General features: G+C 52.2%; 1 protein-coding gene across 11 annotated transcripts in view; it reads right to left on the bottom strand.

Annotated features, from left to right (window-relative positions):
- FRYL (FRY like transcription coactivator) overlaps positions 1–25,829 on the bottom strand; it is a 2,483,143-nt gene that overhangs the window by 19,033 nt on the left and 2,438,281 nt on the right. For all 11 annotated transcript variants that reach the window (XM_086962669.1, XM_086962670.1, XM_086962671.1 and 8 more), the window contains one exon: positions 21,149–21,345. In XM_086962669.1, the coding sequence (XP_086818795.1) occupies positions 21,149–21,345 (197 nt within the window). The remainder of the gene's footprint in view (positions 1–21,148; positions 21,346–25,829) is intronic.

The following is a 25,829-nucleotide window of genomic DNA, read 5'->3' as shown; positions in this document are numbered from 1 at the left end:
ACACGACATGCATGTAACTGTGAACACCGGTTAAAGTTAACTCGAGCCTCAGCATCACAAAATGGATGCTGCCACCACAGACACAAGTCTGACCTCCTGCTGCTGGGAGACCTTCCAGCGAGGAGAGCTCAGACAAAGGGTTTCCTGTCAGGGGCGGTGCTAGCACCATCACAGACAGGGTTTTGTGTATCCCAGGTAGACAGGGCTGAGAGGAAGGTGAGTGCAAGTGGCACCCCGGTGCTCACTGTGCATATGCCGGCTCAAACCAGTTCCAGGGGCACACCAGCCCCTGAGCTGGGGAAAGTCCGGACAAGGGAGAGGGGTGTAACCACCCCCCTCTTGGTCCCACCCATGGGCAGGACCTAGTCGCGTGCCAGCCCCTTTTCTTAGGATAAAGGTAGGAGCAGGCCCCCTTCCCAAATTAGATAATTCTGAATCTTGAACTACTTTCCACGAAAGGAACTCTTGACTTTTTCTGAAGACTCTCCCTTGTGGCTAAGGAGTAGCCACCCTGCACCCGCAGGCACCATCTAAGCATCGCGGTTTGCTGCACCTCCATCCTCCGGATCAAGACTGACCAGCTCGATGAGACCCGGATTCCCTGGCATCTCGGACCTCTACCTGCATCATCAGCCCAGCTGAGATTCGTGGTTGTGACAAGACCTGAGGGACCGGCCATCTTCAAAACCTGCACGATGCTTAACCAGCACGACCGCCGAGGGATCCTCGAGTGAGTGCACTGGAGTTTGAGAAGCCCCAACCGTGAGCAACTCCAGCACCGAAGTCCAGCCCCCCAGCATCCACGAGATCTGCGTGGGGCCCTTCTGCTCTTTGCTGCTCACCGCGTTGTCCGGTCACTTGCCTGTTGGCTAGTGGCCCTCCTGACGACGTACCACGACGATTTCATCGCTGGTCTGGTTGCTCCAGACTGTCCCTTGCTCCCTTCCAAAAGAGGAGCACCCAGGACCCTCCTGGTCCCCTCCAGACGCCATCTTGACTCCACCGCGTGGGCTTGCCTTTGCCAAGGTTTGATGCTCCAATCCTGGTTCCAGCATCGCAGACAGCAGACACCCTCGTGGGAAAGCTCGCACCTCCAGCCTGGTCGCCGACAAAGCCTCCTGGCCCGTGTGACTGCAGAGTCCAGCGTCGCCCACTCACCTGATCGCGGTGACCTCATCCGGTGCCATCCTGGTGCCCACACAATCACTGGCTAGTGATTACGAACCGAGTCCCCTCTGCTTTCAGGTCGTCTCCATCACCGATCCAGGCTTGGATCACACCGAACATCTTCACTGGTCGCCTGCCAGCAACAACTTCTTTCAGGCTCCATAGACTACAACGAGGATTCCCGACGTCTTTTGAACCCTATGCAGCCGCAGCCCCTGGGCTAAGTAACCCGAGCATTTCGGTGCTCCAACGCAGATTCACTATCCAAGTGTCCAGATTCTTTGTCGTTTTAAGTCTACCTAGTCGGATTCGTTCGAAAACAGTAACTTTAGAAATACTAGCCTCCATAGACTTTGTCCCGCATCCCGCGTGAGAGTGCACACTCTGCACCCGATCTCCCTAGGCCTCCTGCTCCTAACCTTAGGGTCCAGTAGTGTAGTCCTAGCGATCCTGAAGCCTCTGGATCTTGTTACTTACCTGCTAGTATTTCGCATTCCACTTTTAGTGTATATGGTTTGTCGTGCCCCTCGGGCATTTGTGTAAATTGTGCAACTTGAAGTATTTTCGTAAGAGTTTTGTATTGTGCTTAGCTCCCTGACTCAAAGAGTTTAGGGTAGACTTGTTATAAATAAATATACTTTATTTTTCATAACAACTTGTGTGGTGTCCTTTCACTTGGTGTTCAAGGGGTATATGTGATGGTAAAACAGCTGGCTTAACACGCCCTCTAGAGTTTAGCCTAAAGACTGCTTTTGTCCACGCTACTAGGATAGCTGTTCTATAAGGTTGACTTACAACCAATCATCAATAAGGGTTGTTTGGTATGATACACAGTGATCACTAGAATAGTGAGCACTATATATCAGGCCAACTTCTCACAACGGGGATGTGAAAATAAGCGTCCTGCAAGTTCAACGCTACCATCCAGTCTGCGGGGTCGAGGGCAGACAAGACCTGAGCTAAGGTTAACATTTTGAACTCCTCCTTCCGGAAGAAGAGGTAGACGGCCCTGAGGTCTAAGATGGAACGCAGGCCTGTGTCTTTCTTGGGTGATAGAAAGTAGAGAGCCGTAACTTCCTGGCAGCACTTGGGCAACCGTATCCCACAAGGTGTGGGTATAACTGCCCAAGAGGCATGCAGGGTTCACCGACCACAGCCCTAAGCTGGTGGAAGCAAACATCTTCCCAAGATGGCCCAGCTTTTGGATTCCCTATCTGGGGGAGCAGTAGGGAATGCACCTTTTGAGGATGAGGCTTGGATCACCAAGCTCTTGGGGATTGGATGTTGGGAGAATGAAAAATGGGTCGCCCGGGGCTGGGCAGTGGCGTCGGGCAATCATCCTGTCCACATGAGCTCCTGTGCTGGGCTTGGACCAAGTGCCCAGACAGATGTCAGTGAGGGCCTCATTAAAAGGCAGCAGGGGTGCTGAAGAGGCCGCTGCCGGTTGAAGCACCTATGTCAGGAGGGTAGTTCTAACTGCCACCGTAGGAACCTTGAGGCCCAAGGCCTCATCCGCCCTATGCAAAACGACAGTGTAGGGAGCTCCCTCCTCCACAGCCAAGGTAGGGGGAGAAAACATGCCAAGGTCTGGGGAGGTATCACCCAACTCCTCTTGGTCGTCTGGCTCTTCAATTTGGTCAGCTAGAGTCAATAGACCCCTCCCAGTCCTCCTTGCCATGGCTGCCACTCAGGGCGATGTGGAATGGCATGAATGAACAGCGGTACAAAAGTATCCTCCGGCACCAGTACGGACGTTGGTCCAGCACCAGATCCAAGTCAAGGGGGAGGCCGGGGTCGATGCCAGCTGGGGGCAACTCTGGCATCGTCACTTGAATCAGAGCCGGGGAAGGTACCGTAAGAGTCGACCGGCGCTGATCCGGATCCAAGCCCGGATCCTTGGGTGCCCTTTGGTGCCGGGATTGAAGGCCCAGGGCCGCAAGCTGAGTCTGTGGGGCCCAAAGGCGTGCCTGCGGAGTCAGGCTGCCAAAAGATGCTGTGCAGCTCTTCGTAAAATGAACGAGGCTGGGCAGGGGATGCTCCAGCTTTGGGAAAGGGAGGTAAGCGCAGAGCCGTCCCAGCAGGCTCAGAAGACGGAGCCGGGGAGCGACGGCGCTCCGAGTCCTGCGTCGGATGGGGAGAAGGCAAGGAGCAACGATACTATTTCGCCTTCTTCTTATGCTTCGAATTACACGAGGAGTGTGAAGACTTAAAGGACGAGTGGTGGTGACTCCGTGACCGGTCCTGTGACCTTCCTCTCAACCGTGACCTCGAACAACAAGTAGCGGACTTCCGGGCCTCCAAAAGCTTTCGGAACCGTTCCCTCAAAGATTTCGGGTTCATGGCCCAACAGTCAGTGCACGACTTCGGGTCGTGGTCGAGCTCCAGACACCAGAGGCACACGAGGGGTGGATCTGTGAAAGACATCAGCTTGTGACCGGAGTCACAAGGCTTGATAAGATATCCCTTGTGCACCAGGAGTTTCAAAAGACTCAAAAAAATGTGTCGACAAAAGTCGAAAAAATGTAGTCTAAAAATGACTTAAGGGAACACTCTCTCTGGATCTGCGATGGCTAGCGCGGAAAAAGAAAGAACTGACGTCAGCGCACAAGGGTGGCATCTTAGACACTGCGATGTCATACCAGCGACCACGACGCTGGATGCAGTTGACTGACGCCACCTTCCGATCCGCAGGGATACCGCTACGAAAAAAATTCTCTGGATCCAGTCTGACGCCTGGGGATAATTCTAAGGTATAAAATCTATAACTACGGTCTAATTCAGATAGGATGTGCGGGGCTTATATAAACGCCACTCCCACGTGCTGGCTGGAGATGCTTTCAAGACTGTCCGCGCCTCCAGACACCGAGCCAAAAGCAAACTGATAGACAGTGTGCAGAGTCCAATCACACATTGGAGAGGAGGAGAGGGTCAGTGATTAATCTGTAGCTACAAAGTCTTTACAAGAAACAGCTTTACCGAAGGTAAGCAACTTGTTCTTAGGATAAAGAGCATTCTAGCTTCAGATTCATCTTTTGAATATATACTAAAGCGATACTTATTCGGAGGTGGGTCTGTGAATGGAGTCAAACCAAAAAGTATTGCAGGAACGAGCAGGCAAAATGCACCTCCCAGCAAACCCTACTGTACCGGCTATAATGCTTTATGAACGTATGGAGGGACACCCAGGTGGCATCCAGGTAAATGTCTGGGACAAAAACTCTACATGCCAATGCAATGGTAATAGCTTTGGCTCTGGTAGAATAAGCACTCAGTCCTTCTGGAAGCTGCTTTCTTGCCAAGGATTAGCAGATCTTAATGCAGAGCACGATCCAGTGAGATATGGTTTTCTTCTGTACTGGCCAACCTTTTTTCACTCCAGAGAGTCCCAAAAAGAGCTGTACGCCCACCCAGTGGTCCTCGGTATGATCTATGTAGAATCTCAGCAGTCTATTAGGGTCCAAGAGATGAGGTCTCTCCTTCATAGAACGCAGGTAGGGTGAAGGTTTGATTGATGAGGAACAGTGTCACAATTTGACAGGAAGGAGGCCAGTGTCTGAAACAAAGAGCCTTAAGTTCACTCACACGCCATGCTGATAGCAATTAGGAAACAGTATTATTAGTAACTATACGAAAGTAGGATCTGCTATCATGGTTACCCCCCACTTTTTGCTTGGTGTCAGTGTGTTTTTGACGTAGTCTGCAGGGATCCTGTTCATCAGGAGCCCAACAACTGCTTTCTCCCCAAAATTGACATGGTAAATACTTTGGTAACTCCACAATTGGCTACTGGTGTACCCTTATAACTCCCTAGTATTTGGCACCCAGGGCATTGGTACACCAGGTGTCTCCCATGGGATGCAGCATGTATTGTGCCCCATGGAAACCCACTTAAACTCTGACTACAGGCCTGCCATTGCTCCCCTGTGGGTGGGTCGTCAGATTCGTCATGGGACAAGACTCAACTAAGACTGCACCTAGGAAATCTCCTGCTGCTCCTGGTCTTGCTGTTCCTCAGAACACGAGGAATCAAGGTCCTGGGAGGAAACGTGTAAAGGAGCTACGAGCTCCAACTCAACTAAAACGCGTTCCCCAACGCTACCTGCACCGGAAACGGGAGACTGCAGAACAACTGGCAGTGCACGTTATCGTGAGTGGCAAACAGGTCCAACCGAGGAGTCCCCCACATCTGAAAGATGTGATGAACCACCTCTGGATGCAGCCTCCACTCGTTATCGGCCGGGTAATGCCGACTGAGACTGTCCGCACGAACATTTAGCACACCGGAAAGATCATTTGCAAACAGACACATCTGGTGGTTCTGTGCCCAGGACTAGAGTCGTAGAGCCTCTAAAAAGACAATACAACCCTACACCTCCCTGCTTGTTGACATACCATATCACAGTAGTGTTGTCCATCAGGACCTGAACTGACTGATCGCGAAGGGAAGGGAGGAAAGCCTTCAATGCCAAACGTATCGCCCGCAATTCCAGAAGGTTGATGTGAAGCAACCTTTCCTCTGGAGGCCAAAGTCCTTTGACCTCCAGATCCCCCAGATGAGCACCCCACCCTAGAGTGGAGGCATCCGTGATCACCGTGGCCACCGGTGGAGGAGGCTGAAAGGGCTTTGCTTGAGACAGGTCGCCCTGCACGTTCCACCAAGTCAGCTCAGCTGCAGAGTCTCTGGAGATTCTGACCTTCTCCCCAAGATCTCCGTTGTGCTGATACCACTGCCTGTGTAGGCACCAATGGAGTGCCCTCCTGTGCCAGCATGCAGGACTGACTAGCAGTATGCTGGAAGCGAACAGACCGAGCAGACGTAGAACCTTCGGAACTAGAACAACCGCTCCATCATGAAATAAAGGAATCATTTCCTGTATGTCGTGAATCCTCTGCGGAGGCGGGAATGCTCGACACACACAAGTGTCCAGTATTGCCCCTATGAACAGGCTGCGCTGAGAAGGCACCAGGTGAGATTTGGGTATATTTATCGAGAAACCCAAGTTGAACAACAGTTGTATTGTTGCCTGCAAGTGGCACAACACCAACTCCAGAGACTCCGCTTTCAACAGCCAGTCGTCCAGGTAGGTGAAAACAGCAACACCTGACCTTCTGAGATGTGCCGCTACCACTGCCATCACCTTCTTAAAGACTTGAGGCGCGGAAGAGAGATCGAACGGAAGAACCGCAAACTGATAGTGTTGCAATCCTACCATGAACCGGAGATAGTTCTGATGCGACTTCAGGATGGGAAGATGAAAATACGCATCCTGCAGATCGATGGACACCATCCACTCTTCCTGTTGCAGCGCAAGAAGGACCTAAGCCAAGGTCATCATTTTGAACTTTTCCTGTCTGAGGTAAAGAGTCAACATCCTGAGGTCCACAATCGGTCTCAATCGGCCGTTATTTTTGAGGATCAGGAAATACTGGGAGTAGCATCCCTGACCCCTTTCCTGCTCCGGAACCACCTATATCACACCTTTTTCTAACAAGGCAAGTACTTCCTGCTGTAAAAGCAGCAAATGGTCGTCCAAGCACCAACCCTGGCGAGGAGGGTAAGGAGGAGGAAACTCCAAAAAAGGAAGGGCATACCCATTCTCTACAAGATATTAAACCCAACGATCTGAAGTGATTGATTTCCAATCTTGTAGAAAGAGGGACGCCCGACCCCCAACCGGACAAACATGTTCTAAGATGCGGGATCTAGAAGTGCTTGTCTGTAGTATCCAAGGTGGCGGGAGGAGAATTGGAAGAGGAGAAGGAGGTTTGCTGTCAAGCAGCTCCCCTGAGACGTCCTTTATTTTTCCATCTGTACAATTTGTACAAAGGATTTTGTTATTTTTGGCTCTGTTGAGACTGCTGGTGGCCACGAAAGGAAACAGCCCTTCCAAAACCATGATACGGCTTGTAGCCGTATTCCCTAGACTGCTAAAGTTTTGACCCATCAAAAGGCAAATCCAGCAGTGTTGCTTGAACATCAGGAGAAAAACCGGACGATCTTAGCCAAGCTTGTCTTCTTGTCGACACAGAAGACCCCATTGCACGAGCCACAGAGTCTCCCGTGTCCAGACCCGACTGAATCACCTGACTGGCCGCAGCTTGAGAATCAGAAAGGGCCTCCAAGAAATTATTATGATCTTCTTCAGGCAACTTTGGAGCTAGCTGCTCGACTGTGTCTATCGGAGCATGGATATACCTCACAAGGAGACAAGTAGCATAAGTGGACTTTAAAGCCATACTTGCAGAAGAAAATACCTTTTCGCCGCTTGCTCTATTTTTTTTTTTAGAATCCCAATCACCAGGTGTAGGAAGGTGGAAACAGGACTTTATGGTTACCCAAACTTTTTGCCTAGTGTTTAGCTGGTTTTCGACTTAGTTGGCCTGGGATCCTGCTAATCAGGGTCCCAGGCTATCTGCTCTCACTGTAAAATGGACTCACATGTACTTTAGGTACATCTCCAATTGGATATTGGGTCACCTTGTGAGCCCCTGTATAGTGTACCATAGGTACCCAGGGCACAGGTGCATCCAAGGCCTACCAGGGGCTGCAGCATGTTTTATGCCACCCCTGGCTGGCCGTCCACATTGACACAACTGGCTGATCACTCAGCTGGGGCAAGGTTGTGTAATCACCCTTTGCTTAGGTATAGTATCCCTATACCTACCATTACATATAGACACATATATACCTATAAGTCACTCCTATGGCATGCCTTAACAATCCTGAAGGCAGAGTGCTTGGCTTTATGTGAGATGGTGCTCTAGCATGAGCTGAGCCTGTCTGCAGCTTTCGGAACCATGTTCTTATAGCTGTTCTATGATACAGCCATACCATATACTCTTAAGTGCATTATAATCCTCGTGGTTAATGCTAACTTTGGTTTGGCTTTATCAAAACATGTTGTGTAAGGTGTCATACACTTTGGAATACTACCCCCCCTCCCCCCGCCAGTCCTGGCGGCGGGGGTAGCGTTCCACCCTTCTACAGGGAGAAAACATGTAGTTGTAGCTTTACCCGGTTAAAGTTAAACAGAGCCTCAGCATCACAAAATGGATGCTGCTGCCACAGACACAAGTCTGACCTCCTGCAGCTGGGAGCCCTTCCTGCGAGGGAGGCCTGGACAATAGATTTCCTGCCTTGGGAGGTGCTAGCACCTCCCCAGACAGGCTATAGTGTATTTGGGCAGGGTGGGTTGAATGAAATGAGACACTGCCTGGGGCACACAAGGTGCTCCATGCGTAGCCCGGTTCAAACCAGTTGCTCGGGCACTCCAGCCCCAGCTCTGGGGCAAAACTGGACAAAGGGAAAGGGGTGTAACCACCCCCTTTCCTGGTCCTACCCATAGGAGGGACCTAGCAGGTAATCCAGCCCCTTTAATCATAATAAAGCTAGGCGCGCAGTCTAGAGACTTTAGATTATCCTGAACTGAAACTCTGAAATGAAACTCTGGACCTTCGACATTCTACTGCAACTAGAAGATTGAAGAATCTCTCTTGTGGTCAAGGAGTGACCACCCTGTGCAAACAGGCACCACCTAGCGAATTGCCGGTTTGCTTTGTCGACGATCCTGAAGGATCCAGACGACCCTGCTTCATAGGACTGGACTTCCAGACTTCTCGGACCCCGACCCACACCTCCAGCAAAGCTGAGACCCGTGGCAGACACAAGAGACGTGGGACCGGACACCTGGCCATTTTGCTCTTTGCTAAATTGTGCAGCTTCTGAGGCGTCCTCGAAGTTGTGCATTGGGACTTGAGAAGCCCCGATTCCAAGTCGTAAGTGCACCGAAGCTCAGCCCTCCACACTCCACGAGTGCCGCGTGGGGCCTGCTCTTGCATTTCCTCTCGACGCGTCTTCGCGGTTGCTAGCCCGCTGGCTAGTGGCCATCTTGAAGACTCCATTTTGAAACAACGCTGCTTGCCTGGTTGCTCTGGGCTTGCTCTTGCTTTCCTGTAAAGGGAAAGCTCCACAGACCTTGCTGGTCTATTCAAGAAGCCGATCTTCACTTCCTGCGTGGGCTGCCTTTGCCAAGGCTTGTTGACTCCAGTCTGGAAGCCGACACTGCCAACAGCGAGAGCCTTCGTGGGACAGTCCGTATCCAGCTCCTGGTGGTCGTCGACGCCTCCTGGTCCACGTGGCTGCAGAGACAAGCTTCACTTCTTCACCTGTTTGCAGCTCGACATCGCCTGGTTCCTTCCTGGTCACTGGCTAGTGACCTAGACTCTGTCCCCTCTGCTTTTAGGTTCTTCACTTCTTCGATCCACCCTTGGATACATCCGGACATCTTCCTCCTGGTCGCCTGCAGCATCTTCTTGCAGTTCTCCTTAGGAATCGACAACGAAACCCGACACGACTTCACACCTATGCACCCGGCTTCCCTGGGTGAGGTAACTCGAATACTCCGGTGCTCCCGTGGGTAATAACTATCCAAGTGTCCTGTTTTAACTGGGTTTCCATGCAAGTCCACCCGGACTTTCCAAAATCAACTAGTTTCTAACTTTTACGTTCTGATTGAAAGTCTATGAGAACTCGTGTGTGTGTTTAGACACTGCACATGCATCTGAGACTCCTACTTCCTAACCTGTGGTTCTTCAGTGTATTCCCAGCGACTCCCTAGGCCCTAGGCCGATTCACCTGTTCTGAAGTGGTTCTTATACCACTTACTTAGTATATGGTTCGTGAGGCCCCTAGGGCAGAATTGTATTTGTGCAACTTATAGTATGCTTATTGAGTCACTTGTGCTGCATATCAAACTCTGACCTCATAAAGAGTGCAGAGGGGTTGTGTTAGTAATAAATACATACATATTGTATATATACCTTGTGTGGTGTCCTTTCATTTGGTATTCACGGGGTTATTATTGGTAAAACAATTGGCTTCACATGCTCTCTGAAGTATTAACCTAAGACTGCTTTGTCCATGCTACCACTAGGATAGCTGGTCTATAAGGTTGACTTTACAACCATCACCATAAGGGTTGTTTGGACTGATATAGGGTGCCCACTAGAATAGTGGACATCACATATCAGGCCAACTTCTCACAGCAGGTATAGTAGGGAAATAACCTGAAGATTGCTTTGAACAAGAAGCTTGGATCAACAAGCTTTCCGGAGACGGATGGGTAGACAGAAAAGCCGGATCCCCAGGAGCAGGCCTGTACCTTCTTGAAATGGACTGGGAAACTGCAGGAGCAGATAAAGGCTTCTGCCAAACCTCCAAAATAGGCTCCGTTAATGCCTCATTAAAGGGTAGCAGAGGTTCAGAGGCAGCCGAAGGTGTTTTAAGAATCTCTGTCAAGATATTAGCTTTAACCTCCGCTGAAGGATGCTGCAGATCAAGCAGCTCTGCTGCTTTTCTCATCACCACATGATATGGAGCAATGTCTTGCAAAACTCCAGCCATTGGAGATGAGAGATCATACTCAGGAGAAGTATCCAATCCACTAGCCTCCTGTAAGCCCTGAAACTCGTCCACAGACTCAACAATTTCTCCTTCCTCCGGCTGTGCATATTCCTCCTCCTCAAGAAGCCTCTGTGCCTCTCTCATAGAGTGCTGTTTAAGGACCGGCGTCGGCGGCGCCAAACGCGGTGCCGGTGAGAACATCAATGGCGTCGTAGGAGGAGCCCCAGCTTTAAATCTCGGCACCGATCGAATCCGAAATGCCAAGCTGGCATCGTCGGCAAGAATGACAAAAAGAGTGCCTGAGCATAGTGGTGAGGCACATCCAGAATAAAGGCCAAAGGATCCACGGGACCCAAAGGCGCACCAGAGGGAGTAAAGGCCCGGGCAAACAGGCCAATCATCGCATTCAGAAAATGTGTAGGGTCTGATCCAGGAACAAGAAAAGGAGGATATGGATCCATAGCTTCCTGAACAGGAACAACCTGAGGCTGAACTGGAGCCTGCGCCCGTACAGGTGAAGTCTCAAGGACTCCCTAGGCATCTGAGACATACCGGGAGCAGGAGAACCTTCAAGCGACGAAGGGCCCTTCGAAGCCGGTGACCTCAGAGCCGGAGATGGAACCGGCTTCACCAGTGGAGATGGAGTCGGAGAAGGAGACGCAAAGTCCTGTCTTCGAAGCCGCTTAGATGGAGAAGGCACCCTCGACCTCGAAACCCTGACCTTCGACTAATGGCGTCGAGAGCCATGTCTCTTCTTAGACTTCTTATATTTCCTTGCTTTCGAAGAATGAGAAGATGAGGACTAAGCTCTTTTTTGACTCCTCTTCTCCTTTTTGGCTTTGGCCATAAAAAGCTTAGCCTCTAGCTCAATTGGAGAAGTGCAGGTTACCAGACTCTCAGTGCTCAGTCAGGAGCCACAAGAATGACTTGGGCCCAGTCGCTGCTGATCTTCTTGAGCACTTTGGACAGGAGTGGTATTGGTGGGAAGGGTTGTAGGAGACCTGAGCTCCTCTCGAGACGAAAAGCGTTGCAGAGCGAGTGCTGCCTTGAAAACTCCAGAGTGCAAAAGTGCTGACATTTTGCGTCATCAGCAGAGGTGAACAGATCCAATAAAGACTTCACACTTCTGGGAGAGACCTTGCGCCATCATCATAGGCTGAGTTTGTCCGTCCTAGCATTCACATAACTTTCCAGGTGTTGTACTAACGCACAAGTTACTACTTGTGTAACGATATATCTGTAAGAGACATAAGTTAGTGATAGATTCCTTACCTTAGAATATCCCCAGGCGTCAGACTGGATCCGGAAAGTTTTGCGTAGCAGTACCCTTGCGCGTCGGTGGGCGTCGTCTGCGCCGTGATAACGTCGTCGGAGTACTTAGACGCCGCCTCCGCGTGCTGACGTCAGTTCTTAGCCACAGCTTTTCCGCGCCAGAAGAGCAGAGCCATGACAAAAACCGACACTGGTGCCAAGAAACTAGGGCCCTGAAAGGGAATGACCTTAACCCTAGATATCGGTTCGCAGAACGGGGAGGATGGGTGGGTCGGTAAGGAATCTATCACTAACTAATGTCTCTTACAGATATATCGTTACACAAGTAGTAACTTGTGCATCTGAAAGAGACACGTTAGTGATAGATTCCTTACCTTAGAATAGATACCCCAGCAATACCATCCACGTGGTAGTGGGTCTGCGAACCAATATTTACACCAGAAAGTCCTGGAGAACGGAACGGCCGAAGTAGCCGTCCCTCCGGACTGGACTGTCCAGGCAGTAGTGCCTAGCAAACGTGTGCAACGAGGCCCACGTAGCTGCCTGGCAAATGTCCTGCAAGGGCACACCGCGGCCCAAGGCAGTTGTAGTGGCCGTGGCTCGAGTGGAATGAGCCTGCAGCCCAACAGGTGGTTCCTTCTTAGCCAAGGAGTAACACGCCTGAATGCACATGATAATCCATCGAGAGATGGTCCTCTTGTGCACCGCTTTCCCTTTCTTAGCGCCCGCGTACCCAACAAAGAGTTTATCATCCACCCGGAACTGGCGTGTGCGATCCAGATAGAACGAGAGCGCACGTTTTGGGTCCAGACGGTATGTAATGTAAATGTAAATGTATAGGCATATATATAGCGCACTACTTACCCGGAGGGTCCCAAGGCGCTTCGACCGCTGCGAAACCCTTCCTGGCTTCCCTGAGAGATGGTCCCTTAATGGGTATCTCCAGAGTGAGACCAGGCATCCCCGGCGGTCTGGTGGGGCCGTTAGTGAAGATGAGGCAAGCTAATGCCCAGAGTTGCCGAGTGTGAACGCTGATCAGAGTGGGCACCGAGTCGAGAGAATTATCGAGTCTGCTGACCCTGGTCCAGAAACCTGCCGCGCCGGGAATCGAACCCTGGTCCCGGGCGGTCCTCTGCTCTCGGGTCTGCCGCCTCTAACCAGTGGAGCCTCTCCTCCTCTCTCGAGGATGCAGAGGCGGAAAGAAGGTGGGCAATGTGATGGACTGCCCAATGTGGAAGGCCGTGACCACCTTTGGCAAGAAGGAGGGCCTAGTCCTCAAAACAACCTTGTCCGGATGAACTGAAAGGAAAGGAGGCTTACAAGAGAGGGCCTGGAGCTCACTCACTCTCCTGGCAGAGGTGATAGCTACCAGGAAGGCAGTCTTCAAAGAAAGAAGGCGAAGCGGACAGTTATGAAGTGGCTCAAAGGGAGCGCACATCAGAAAGGTTAGAACCAGGTTCAAGTCCCACTGAGGCATCACGAAAGGGACAGGAGGAAAGGTATGAGTGATGCCTTTCAGGAATCTGTTAACAATAGGGGACTTGAACAAAGAAGGTTGGTCAGGCAGCCTCAGAAAGGCTGAAAGTGCCAAAAGATAGCCCTTGATAGTGCCCAGAGTAGAGCCCTGCTGGGCAAGAGAAAGAAGGAAGAGAAGAACCTCAGAGAGAGGGGCATTGAGGGGATCCACAGCCTTTGCTGTGCACCATGCCACAAATCTGTTCCACCTGCAGGCGTATACCGTTTTTGTGGAGGGACGCCTGGCTGCCAGAATGATGTTGCAAACTTCAGGAGGCAAGTCAAATGGCCTCAACTGTCGCCGCTCAATCTCCAAGCATGGAGGTGGAGACTGGACAGGTTCGGGTGGAGGACCGTCCCCTGCCGTTGCGACAGAAGGTCCTCCTGAAGAGGCAGACGAATCGGGGGATCGACTGACATGCTGAGTAGCTCGGGATACCAGTACCTTCAAGCCCAGTCCGGAGCCACAAGGATGACTTGTGCCCGGTCGCGCTTGATCTTCTTCAGCACTCTGGGCAGAAGAGGTATAGGCGGAAAAGCGCACAACAGACCGCAGCTCCACTCGCGACGAAAAGCGTCTCCGAGCGAGTGCCGCCTTGGAAATTCCAACGCGCAGAACCGATGACATTGCGTGTTCTCTTCGGTGCGAATAGATCTAACCAAGGCTCTCCCCATCGCAGAAAGAGGCCTTGCGCCACGTCCAAGTTCAGACGCCATTCGTGATCCATCGAGCACCAACGGCTGAGTTCGTCCGCCCTGGCGTTCAGAGAACCTGCCAGGTGTTGAACCACCAGAGTCACGCCCTGATGTTCCAGCCATTGCCAGAGACGCAGAGCCTCCTGGCAAAGGGTCCACGACCCCACCCCGCCTTGCTTGTTGCAGTACCACATGGCGGTGGTGTTGTCGGTGAACACCTGCACTGCACTCCCTCGGACAGACGGGAGGAATGCTTTCAGTGCCAGACGAATCGCCCTCAGCTCCAGAAGGTTGATGTGGAGCTGGGACTCCGCCGGAGACCAGATTCCTCTGATCTCCGCCTCTCCCAAGTGGCCTCCCCAGCCCTGGAGGGACGCGTCCGTCACAACTACGTGCTCCGGTTGGGGAAGGGAGAGGGATCTGCCGTTGACCCAATCGCGGTCCGTGAGCCACCACTGCAGCTGTCTCGCAGTGCCCTCCGAGATCAGTACATGGTCGGACAGGTTGCCCCGGTGCTGGGCCCACTGAAACTTCAAGTCCCACTGCAGAGCCCGCATCCGCCACCGTGCACGATGCACCAGAAGGATGCAGGAGGCCATCAGCCCCAGAAGTCGCAGCGTCAACCTGACCGAAACCCGGGATAACGGCCGAAAGACCGGAATCAGAGCCTGTATAACCCGGACCCGCAGCTCGGGCGGGTAAACCCGAAACTGCGCAGAGTCGAGAACCGCTCCGATGAAAAGGAGCTTCTGAGAGGGGCACAGGTGTGACTTCGGCACATTGATGGAAAATCCCAGCTGGTGCAGGAGATCCGCCGTAGTCTGGAGGTGGCTGACGACTGCCTGGGGCGAGCCCGCCTTCAACAACCAGTCGTCTAGGTAGGGGAAGACTGACACCCCTAACCTGCGCAGATGAGCTGCGACCACCGCCATCACCTTCGTGAACACCCGTGGGGCGCTGGTAAGGCCGAAGGGGAGCACGGTAAACTGAAAGTGCTCGAGGCCTACCGTGAACCGCAGGTAACGCCGGTGGGCCGGCAGGACGGGGATGTGGAAATATGCGTCCTGCAAGTCCAACGCTACCATCCAGTTTCCTGGGTCTAGGGCAGCCAAGACCTGAGCCAATGTCAGCATTTTGAACTTCTCCTTCCGGAGGAAGCCGTTGACGTTCCTCGGATCCAAGATAGGGCGTAGGCCCCCTTTGCCCTTCTTGGGCACCAGGAAGTAGTGGGAGTAGCAACCACGACCTACTTCTGGCCCAGGAACGCGCTCGATGGCCCCCTTGGCCAAGAGGGCTGAAACTTCCTCCTGCAGGAGCCGCAAGTGATCCCCCGATACGCGGTGGAGTCGAGGTGGCATGGCTTGAGGGGTCGTCTCGAAGGGGAGGGAGTAGCCCCTTCGGACGATCTGCAGCACCCACCTGTCCGAAGTGACTGTGCACCAGTGAGAGTGGTGATGGCGAACCCTGCCTTCCACTGGCGTCACATGGGCCGAAAAGCACGGACTAGGAAGGTTTAGAGGCGGATGCTGCGGGGGCAGGTGTGGACTGGCTCCGCTTGTTTCGCCGACCGCCTCCACAGAGGTTTCCACGGCAGCCGCCGCGCTGGACGACAGTTTGCGGCGAGTGGCTGGCGGCACGTGTGGGGACGCCCCTTCCTTGGCCACGAAAGGAGCGAAAGGCACCCACTTGCTGGCGCGGGGCCGAGAGGCCCAAGGACTTGGCCGTAGCCCTGGAGTCCTTAAAGCGCTCAAGCACGTGGTCTGCCTTGTCGCCAAAGAGGCGACGGCCATCGAACGGCATGTCCATGAGTGTATTCTGGACGTCAGCCGAGAAGTTGGCGGATCTCAGCCAGGCGTGGCGCCGTATCGCCACCGTCGTAGCCATCGCTCTGCCCAGCGAGTCAGTAGTATCCAGCCCGCACCTGATTGAATACTTCGCTGCGTCCCGGCCCTCCACTAGGGCTTGGCCGAGTTTGGCCCGTACCGCCAACGGACACTCTGGCAGCAATTCCGCCACCGTTTCCCATATAGAATGGGTGCAACGGCCCAAGAGGCATGCGGTGTTGGAAGACCGCAGTCCCAAGCTAAGGGACGAGAACACCTTCTTGCCATAGGCCTCGTACCTCTTGGATTCCCGATCGGGGGGAGCCGTCGGAAAGGCGGTCTGGGAGTTAGAGGCCTGGATAACCAGACTCTCGGGGTGGGGTGGGTGGACAGGAAACATGGGTCGCCCGGGGCCGGGCAGTGGCGTCTGGCCACGTTCCTATCTACAGGCGAACCTGTAGCGGGCCTGGACCAAGTGCCCAAAAGAACGTCCGTCAAGGCCTCATTAAACAGCAGCAGAGGCTCCATGGAGCATGACTGCGGCTTAAGGACCTCAGTGAGGAGGTTAGTCCTCACGGCCGCGACGGGGAGCTCAAGGCCCAAGGCCTTAGCAGCCCTCATCAACACCACACCATATGTCGCGCCCTCCTCCGAAGCCACAGTAGGAGGAGAGACGAATCCAGTGTCTGGAGAGGTGTCCAGGCCACTGGCTTCCCCAAGGTCTCCTGTCCAGTCCATGTTAGACTGACATTCCCTTGTCAGAGGCTCCTCAGACCCCTCCCAATACTCCTCTTCCCCCATCTCCTGAGACTCAGGGTCATAAGTGAATGAGGATGGTTCATAGGGATGGAAATCTCCGAACGGCGTCGAGATCGGCGCCGACAGGCGCCGTCCCGACGTCGGAACCGATTGAGAGGAGGCATCGGGGACGGCGTCGGCCGAGGCCGACGCCGGAGGGGACACCACACGGACCGACCCCGGGGGGGTCGTAAGGTCCACCGGGAACGATCCAGCGCCCGACGAGGGCCCAACGGTCCGATGCCGGGACCACTGCACCCTGCGGCACCGAGCCCGAGGGCAGCGGCGGCGTCGGGATCGTGGAGCCCTGCGGCGCCGGGCCCAAAGGCACCGGCGGTGTCGAGGCCGAAGCCCCCGACCCACTAGGGCCCCCAGACGGGTTCACTGGGCCCAAGGCACCGCGGAACCCGTCGGAGATAGGGACCTCATGGCCATGAGGAAGCGCTCGATCTCCTCCGACGTCGCGATCAGCTCAGGGACCGGGGGGTATGAAGCCGAACGCGGCGCCCGCGACTCACGAGGAGCCGCGTGGGCGGTGTCACCCGAACCCCCGGCCGCGTCGCGCGAGCGTCGGGGGGAGTCAGAAGAGCGATGATGTCTCTTCGACTTCTTATGCTTCTTACCTGACGACTTGGACCCGGAGGAGTGGCGCCGACTCCCGGAGCTGTGACGGCTCCGTCCCCGCGACCTGTCCCTCGACCTCCCGTGGGACCGGGACCTCACACAGCGCGGGGCCGACTGGCGGATCTCGAGTCGCCTGCGGGACCGCTCCCGCCTGGCCTTCCTCGAGAGGGCCCGACAGTCGGAGCAGGCCTCGTCGTCATGGTCAACGCCCAAACACATAAGGCACAAGCGGTGTGGAACCGTGACCGACATGGTACAGTCGCACTCGTCGCAATGCTTGAAGCCAGGCATCCCTAACGGCACCGTCGGAGTCGTAAAGACTTCGAAATAGATCAAAAAGATCAAAAAGTTTAGTCAAAAAGTGACTAGGGAACTGCTCTTTCCAGATCTGCGCTGGCTGGCGAGGAAAAAAGAAGAACTGACGTCAGCACGCGGAGGCGGCGTCTAAGTACTCCGACGACGTCATCACGGCGCCCACGACGCCGACGACGGACGCGGAGCCGCAGACGACGCCTACCGACGCGCAAGGGTACTGCTACGCAAAACTTTCCGGATCCAGTCTGACGCCTGGGGATATTCTAAGGTAAGGAATCTATCACTAACGTGTCTCTTTCAGATAAGAATATGCCCTGCTGTTCCAGCCATGCCCGGAGACGCAGGGCCTCCTGACCAAGGATCCATGACCTCACCCCGCCCTGTTTGTTGCATATGGCAGTGGTGTTGTCCGAGAACACCAGAACCAGCTTTCCCTTGATGGAAGGGAGAAAATCTTGCTAAGCTAAGTGAATTGCTCGGAGCTCTAGCAAGTTGACGTGGACTCCGGATTCCGACGAAGAACAAGAGTCCTCTAATATCTACCTCTCGCACATGGCCAACCCATTCCAGAGGTGACATCTGTCACTACCTTTAGATCTGGATGGGGGACGGGAGAAGGGCCCGGCTCTGACCTAATCGCGGTTGGTCAGCCACCACTGACGATCCTATGCATTGCCCTTTGAGATCTGGACCAAGTCAGAGAGATTGCCTTGATTCTGCACCCATTTGAACTTCAGGCCCCACTGCAGAGCACCCATACACCATCTGGCAAGTGTCACTAGTAGGATGCAAGAGGCCATGAGGTCGAATAGCCTCAGGGCCAGTCTCACTGAAATCCAGGATAGAGGCTGAAACATCGGTATCGGCCAAGAGTCCTGACTTTTTACTGAAGCAAGTTCAGGTGGTCTTCCATCAGCTGGTCGTAAGTCGGAGGCATGGAGGGAGGGGTAGTCTCAAAGGGGAGGGAGTTGCTCCTTCGGACCATCTGAAGAACCCACTTGTCCTATGTGATGTTTTGCTAGTGGTGGAGGTGATGGCTGATCCTGCTACTAACCGCCCGCCCATGACCTTGAAGGGCAGGACTAGGGAGGTTTAGAGGCTGCAGGGGAAGGAGATGACTGAGTGGACCTCTGGCCTCATGAACCACGGGGTCGAAAGGAAGCGCACCCATGGCAGCGCAGAGGCTGCTGAACTTGCGTGGTCTTGTGGCTGTGATTTGGCTGGCATGGCTGAAAGTGCCTTCCGTGGCTATGAAAGGGGCGAATAGCCGACTGAGGATGGGTCGTCAACAAAAGGCCCAAAGACTTGGCCATAGCCTGTGAGTCCTTAAAGTGCTCCAGGGCCATGTCTGCCTGGTCCCCAAAACAACGGGTGAAATCAAAGGACATGGACATAAGGGAAGCCTCGACATCCCCAGAAAAAACAGAAGTTCTCAGCCAGGCGTGGCGTAGAACATCCACCGTCGATAACATGGTTCTGCCCAGCGAGTCAGTGGTGTCAACCCCAAAATGAATGGTGAACTTGGCCACATCTCTCCTATCTGATATCGCTTCAGAGAGAATAGCTTGGGCCTCCTCTGAGACCTGTGGTATCAACTGCACAACTGCTTCCCACAAGGAATAGGCATAATAACTCAATAGGCATGCAGTGTTCAGTGACTGCATTGCAAGGCTGGAGGAAGGAAAAAACATCCAGCCTTGTGGATTCCCTCTCTGGGGATGCGGAAGGGAACGCCCCATGTTAAGTAGAGGCCTAGACCAATAAGGTTTCGTGGTTGGTGAAGAATTTTGGATCACCCAATGCTGGGCAATGGCGGCGGGCGACTGTCGTATTCACAGGAGCCCCTGTGCTGGACTTGGTTGAGGTTCCCAGGGGAACATTGGTCAAGGCATCGTTTAAAAGGCAGGAGGTGTTCCAAGGAGGAGACACCCTATTGCAGGACTTCCATTAAGATGTTCACCTTGACTTACACCGAAGGGAGCTGAAGGTCCAGTACCTTGGCTGCCCTTCCCACCGCCATAGCATATGAAGCTCCCTCCTCCATAGACACAGTAGGGGAAGAAAGCAGGCCAGAATCTGGGGAGGTACCCAGTCACTGGTCTCTTCCAATTCCTCATACCAGTCCAGTTATGCTCAGGTTGGTCTTGTAAAGGGTACAGGTACCCCTTCCAACCTTCCTCCATTCCTACCCCCTCAAGGTAAGGCTGAGGAACTGACCTAGGACCCAAAGGTGCTACCAGCGCTGAAATCTGCGTCGACGGATGCAGATCCGGCTCCAGGTCTTCGTGGATAAGAATAGGGTGGGTGCCGCCGGGGGCCCCTGGCAGCATTGATTGTCTCAGTGTGGGGCCTGGTGCCGGGGAAAGTCACAGGGGCACAACCTGCGCCAGTCTGGATCCACCACAGGAACCACTGGGCGGGATCAGTGCCACCGATGCAAAACCTGAAGGAGCCCCCTCTGAGCCTCCGGGTCACCCAAATATGAGGCACTCTGTGTCATAATTCTTTAAGCTGGGTGGGGGTTGCTCCCGTTCCCGGAAAGACAGTGAAGCTTGGAGCTGACCAAGGTGCAGGCTCCGCAAAACAAGGGGCTGACTGATAGGGAGAAGCTATGCCTCTTACCTGATCACCCGACGATTTCCAGTGGGAGCAAGAGAACTTAGGACTCCAGAGCGGTGCCTGGACCTTCCTCTCAACAGGGAACGAGACCTCCGGGGCGAACAGTCTGGAGTTGAACGCCAGGCCACAAGCAGCTTTATTGGCCGCTTCTTTTAAGCCTTTAGTAGTCGGACACGACTTCGAGCAGTGGTCGCACTCCAGGCACCAGAGACAAATTAAGTGTGGATCCATCACCTTTATAGCGTGATGGCAGGCGCTGCACAGTTTGAAACCAGAAAGCTTCGGCATTGAGGAAAACCTACGCACCAAAAATCGTCGACAAAACGTCGAAAAAAGCCTGTCAAACAGTGACTGAGGTAGCTCTATTCACGGATCTGCGCTAGCTGGCACCGAAAGAATAGAACTGATGTCAGTGCCCTGAGGTGGCACCTATATAGGTGATGCGGACCTTACTTCTGGCGCGGACAACGCCCACAATGGCATGTAGAGCCAACCGATGCTACTTACCAGCGCTCGCAAGGGTATTGCTTGAGCAAAAGGCTTCCGGTTCCAGCCTGACGCCTGGGAAATTCTAAGGTAAGGAATCTGCGGCTAGCTGAGCTTGCAAAGTGTGCTAGCATTGCCAACGCTGACAGATTTGGCTTGTACTGTCCATTTCAACCCAAACATATTGCTTATTATCTGTAAAACCCACTAGTCTGCACTCAGTTTTTCTTATCCCTAGAAGAAACTCCCAAACCCTCCTAGTCAACACAGCCCAGCAAGAGTCACTCTGAACTTGAATTGTGCAATCCAGGATGGTCCTGGAGTTGCTGACCATCTCAAGGTGAACTGTCATACTGACAAATGGTTCCCATCTACAAAACAAATATTCTGTTTTTAGCATATCAGATTTTTTAAAAATATCCCACATTACCTGAAAGCCTTGACCTGTGCAATTGCAGACAAAAATTCCTTGCTCCTTAAAGTTTCTAGGAGACAATGAATAGCTGTTTCTGTATCACAGTGAGATGCCTCAGCAATTTCAGCCTCTTCTACGCCACTGTCGGAGAGAGATTCAGCTTCTTTTAAGTAAGACTCCAGGGCTGCAAGCTCTTCAGACATGTTTATAACCTAAAAAAAATGTGTTTTAATTGATACTACGAATACAGATATATTCAGAGGAAAATACATAGTAATAGATTAAATAGATTTAGTTTTCATATGAAGCACTCACATGAATCAGATCAACACACTTATCAAATTCAGACAACTCATACACACAGATCACCACACATATAGGTATTAAACTTTCATAACATAGAAGCAATTCGGCAGCAGAGCAGTGGGTGATGGCAACTTATAGGAGCATTGAGTATGAGCGCCTCAGGAAAGCCCTCAGGATTGCAAAATAAACATGGCTTGAGTGACAGGGCTTCTTTAATTTACTATTGAGGTATACCCTTCAATTTTCGCTATTGCACTTAACAGGAACCATGCAGTATGGAATCTTACTTTAAATGAACAAGTTACTTACCTATGTTAACGCCATGTCTGGTTGAGACTATCTAGCTGTAGACTCCTTACCCTAGAGTAATTCCCAGGTGTCAGAAGGGATCACGAAACGTTGACGAGTAGTATCCTTGCGCGCCAGTAAGTGCTGTCATTCGGTTCAGAGTGGCATTGTCTGCGCCGGAAGTGAAGTGTGTGGTGCCTAAATAGGCTGTGTTATCCCTGTGCACTCGAGGTTCTACGGTGAAGTACTCTTAAATAGTTAAACGCGATCCAGTTGGCGCCACATCTGATGCACGTAGTCTAGCCGTGCCTTATGAACAGTCAACGTGGAGTGAGGAGGGTTACCTTCTCACAGAGATGTGCGCACACATAGAAATGAAACCTAATGGTTTCTTAGCAGTTCAAACTCATTTGTTCACAAATTCTGATCAATTCATTTCCAGTAATTACATCCAGGTTTTATTTAAACGATGGTAGCTTTCATAATGACAATCTTATGATGCTTTCATCCTTAATTCCAGTCCTTCAGAATACAAAATGCATTTTGGGTCTATGACAAAGACCCTTCGTCAGGGGTCTGTAAAAAAGTCATACAGGACCAGTTTAGATACTCCCTCAAGCTAAACAATAGTATATATAATCACATGTGGCACAAAGGTGTACATGCTCAAGTGGTGATGAAAAGCAAACAAAACGAACCGTAAACTTCTGTGCATAAGTGCGGTGTCAACTTATTGAAACAAAAAATGCTGATACAAGGAAACATGTGCAGCAATGAACTGGAGGTGCCGAGTACCAAAATACAGAAAATAAAATAAAATAGCGATTTCTCCCAAACGTGAAAGCGATAGATACGAACCATAGTTACGTGCCTATAGAACAAACATGGAACTCAGGGTGATACGGGATAGACTAAAAGTCCTGTAAGACGAAATGGGCAAAGTAAAAATCATGCTGGACCGGAGGCTCATACTTCTGCCCGACAGCTCTTCAGGATAGGAACTTCACGGGCTAACAGTGGTCACAGCCTTGGCTCTAGTAGAATGAGCGCAAAAACCCTCAGGGGTTGCTTTATGGCCAAATCGTAGCAGTTAATCATCCACCTGGAACACACAAGGTAGAACGATAATGCTAATTTTCGAGTCTCACCTTTTCTTGAGAAGGGTCTCTTCTCTTCTTTAGAGAGGTGAGGTGGAGCATAAAAGGTGGGCAGATGAAGGACTAGCCTACATAGAAAGAAGTTACTACCTCCAGTAAGAAGGATGCTTCAGTTCGAAGGACCAGTTTGTCTGGGAAAAAAGTATGGTAAGGAGGATTTGTAGACACTGCCTACAACCCACTCACCCTCCAGGCAGATGTTATCGCCACTAGAAATGCCATTAGATGATTAGGAATATGAGTGGGCAGTTATGGAGCTTCTCAAAGTGAGCACAAATCAGGAATATAAGAACCAGGTTGAGGTCCCACTGGGGAATAAAAAAAGGCACTGGTGGGAAAATGTGCTGGAGACCTTTCAGGAACATATTCACAATAGGGGATTTGAAAAGGGATGGCTGATCTGGCAACTGAAGAAATATCAAAATGGCAGAAAGATAACCTTTCAAGGTACTCAAAGCAAAGGCAAGGAAAGAATGAACAAAAGAACTTGAGAAAAGGGTGCAGAGAGAGGATCAATATGTTTATCAGTACAACATGTTACAAACTTGTTCTAACAGCAGGCATGTATCGTCCTGGTAGATTACGCCTGGCTGTCAAAATAACATTGCAGACTATGGAATGAAGGTCTTAAGCTGTTAACTGTAGCTGCTCAATCTCCACGCACGAAAGTGAAGCATGTTCAGGGTCGGGTGCAGAACCCGGTTATGTTGAAGATCCTCCTGAATTGGCAGCCTGATCACAGGACAAATGCTCATTTTCAACAGCTCGGGATACCAGACTCTCCATACCCAATCCGGAATTACAAGAATGACTTGGGCCTTGTCGCTCCTGATCTTCTTGAGAACTCTGGGCAGGATATGGTATTGGTAGAAAGGCATACAAAGAGGCCAGAGCTCCACTCGAGACAAAAACTGTATCCAATGAGAGCCGCCCTGGAAACTCCAGCGTGCAAACTGATGACATGGTGCATTCTTGGCGGTGGCGAATAGATCTAGCAAAGTCTCTCCCCACCCTTGAAAGAGACCTTGCACCACATCAGTGATTCGTGATCTGCTAGGCATCAACGGCTGAGTTTGTCTGCTCTGTTGCTCAGAGAGCCCACCAGGTCCTGAACAGCCAGGGAAATGCCCAGACGTTTCAGTTATGTCCAGAGACACGGGGGGTGAACCCCATTCTGCCCTGTTTGTTGCAGTACTACATGGCGGTGTTGTCTTAACATCTGCACTATGTTATGTTATGTTATGTTATTTATTCTTTTGTATAGCGCTCGGCTACTCAAAAAGAGTGTCCCGGCGCTTTATTGGAAAAGGAAAACTGCGACAGAATAACATAACACCGATAAAAGAAAGAACAGAGTGCCAAACAAAAACTCACAAACAAAACAGGCTGAGTAAACAACCAAGTTTTAAGGCCTTTTCTAAAAGCCAACAGGCTAGTAGCTCCCCGCAGAGCAAGCGGCAAAGAGTTCCACAACTGTGGTGCCAGCAATCCAAAAGAGCGGCCTCCGAGGCGCGCTCTCTTTACACGCGGAACAACTGCCAAGTACAGGGATTCCGACCTCAGAGACCTGGTCGGTTGATAAAAGACCAGTCTCTTTTGAAGGTACTTTGCTCCCCCCTCGTGGAGAGCTTTATAGGCCAGAGTCAGAGCCTTAAAGGCGATCCGTTTCCGGATGGGAAGCCAGTGCAAGGTTTTCAACAGGCCCGAAGCACTGGAGCGTCTATTTAGACCATAGATTGCCCTTGCAGCGGCGTTCTGCACCACTTGAAGCCGCTGCAGCAAGTACTCTGGGAGGCCCAGGTAGAGAATGTTGGAATAATCCAACCTGGACCCAATCAGAGCCTGCACTGTCAGTTTCCTGTGCTCCTCGGACAGCAGGGGAAGAAACCTCCGCAGCATCCTAAGGATGCCGAAGCAGGTGCCCGACACCCCCAGGATCTGGGATTTCAAAGTTAGCCTATTATCCATCTTGACCCCCAGATTCTTGGCAACCTGGGAAGAGCAAGACGGAGGGAACATATTCATCGGCCACCAGGCCTGCTAGTCTGGCTCTGTGTCACACCCAAAGAAAAGTACCTCGGACTTATCGGAATTGCACTTGAGGCTGTTCAGATGGAACCATTGAAAAACAGCCCCAAGGCAATCCCGGATACTCTCCCCATCAAAGTCACCTCCTCTCTTACATGAGAAGAGGAGCTGGGTGTCGTCAGCGTAGGATACGATCTGGGCGCCATGCGACTCCACCAACGCCGCCAACGGGGTCATAATGATGTTAAACAGGGTCGGGCTCAAGATAGAGCCCTGTGGGACCCCGACCCCCAGAGGCGGCATCACGGCGGAATCAGGCGAAGCCCAGATCGTTTGCCGGCGGCCGGCTAGAAAGGAGGAAAACCAGTCGAACACCGTCCCCCGTAGACCTATCTCAAAGAGTCTTGCGAGAAGACCATCATGGGGAACGGTGTCGAACGCCGCCGACAAGTCTAACATCACCAGCATGGCTTTGCCCCCAGAGTCCAGAACCCCTTTAATGGTTTCTGCGACATCAAGGAGCGCAGTCTCTGTGCTTAGATGGGGACGAAAACCCGATTGGGTGGCATGCAGGATCTCGTTGGTTTCAAGAAAATTGGAAAGCACACCCTGAACGTGTTTTTCCACAATCTTCGTGAGAGCCGGCAGCAGAGAGATGGGCCTATAATTAACCGGGGCCTTCGGATCTAGGCCTGGTTTTTTGAGCAAAGGAATCACCATCGCCTGTTTCCAGGCTTGTGGGACCACTCCCTGACTCAGCGAGAGATTTAACAGCGGGTTAGCCAGTGGATTGATCACCTCTGCAACTTTCGCAAGAAATTTAGCAGGGCATGGGTCGAGGGGTGAACCCGATTTTAAATTGCCCATTAGAGCTAAGGAGTCAGGAGCAGAGATCGGTGGAAACACGCTCAGCGTCA

Source organism: Lissotriton vulgaris, chromosome 3_1 (assembly GCF_964263255.1).
Source record: "Lissotriton vulgaris chromosome 3_1, aLisVul1.2, whole genome shotgun sequence".
Classification (NCBI taxonomy): domain Eukaryota; kingdom Metazoa; phylum Chordata; class Amphibia; order Caudata; family Salamandridae; genus Lissotriton; species Lissotriton vulgaris.
This window is presented reverse-complemented; position numbering and strand designations above follow the sequence as displayed.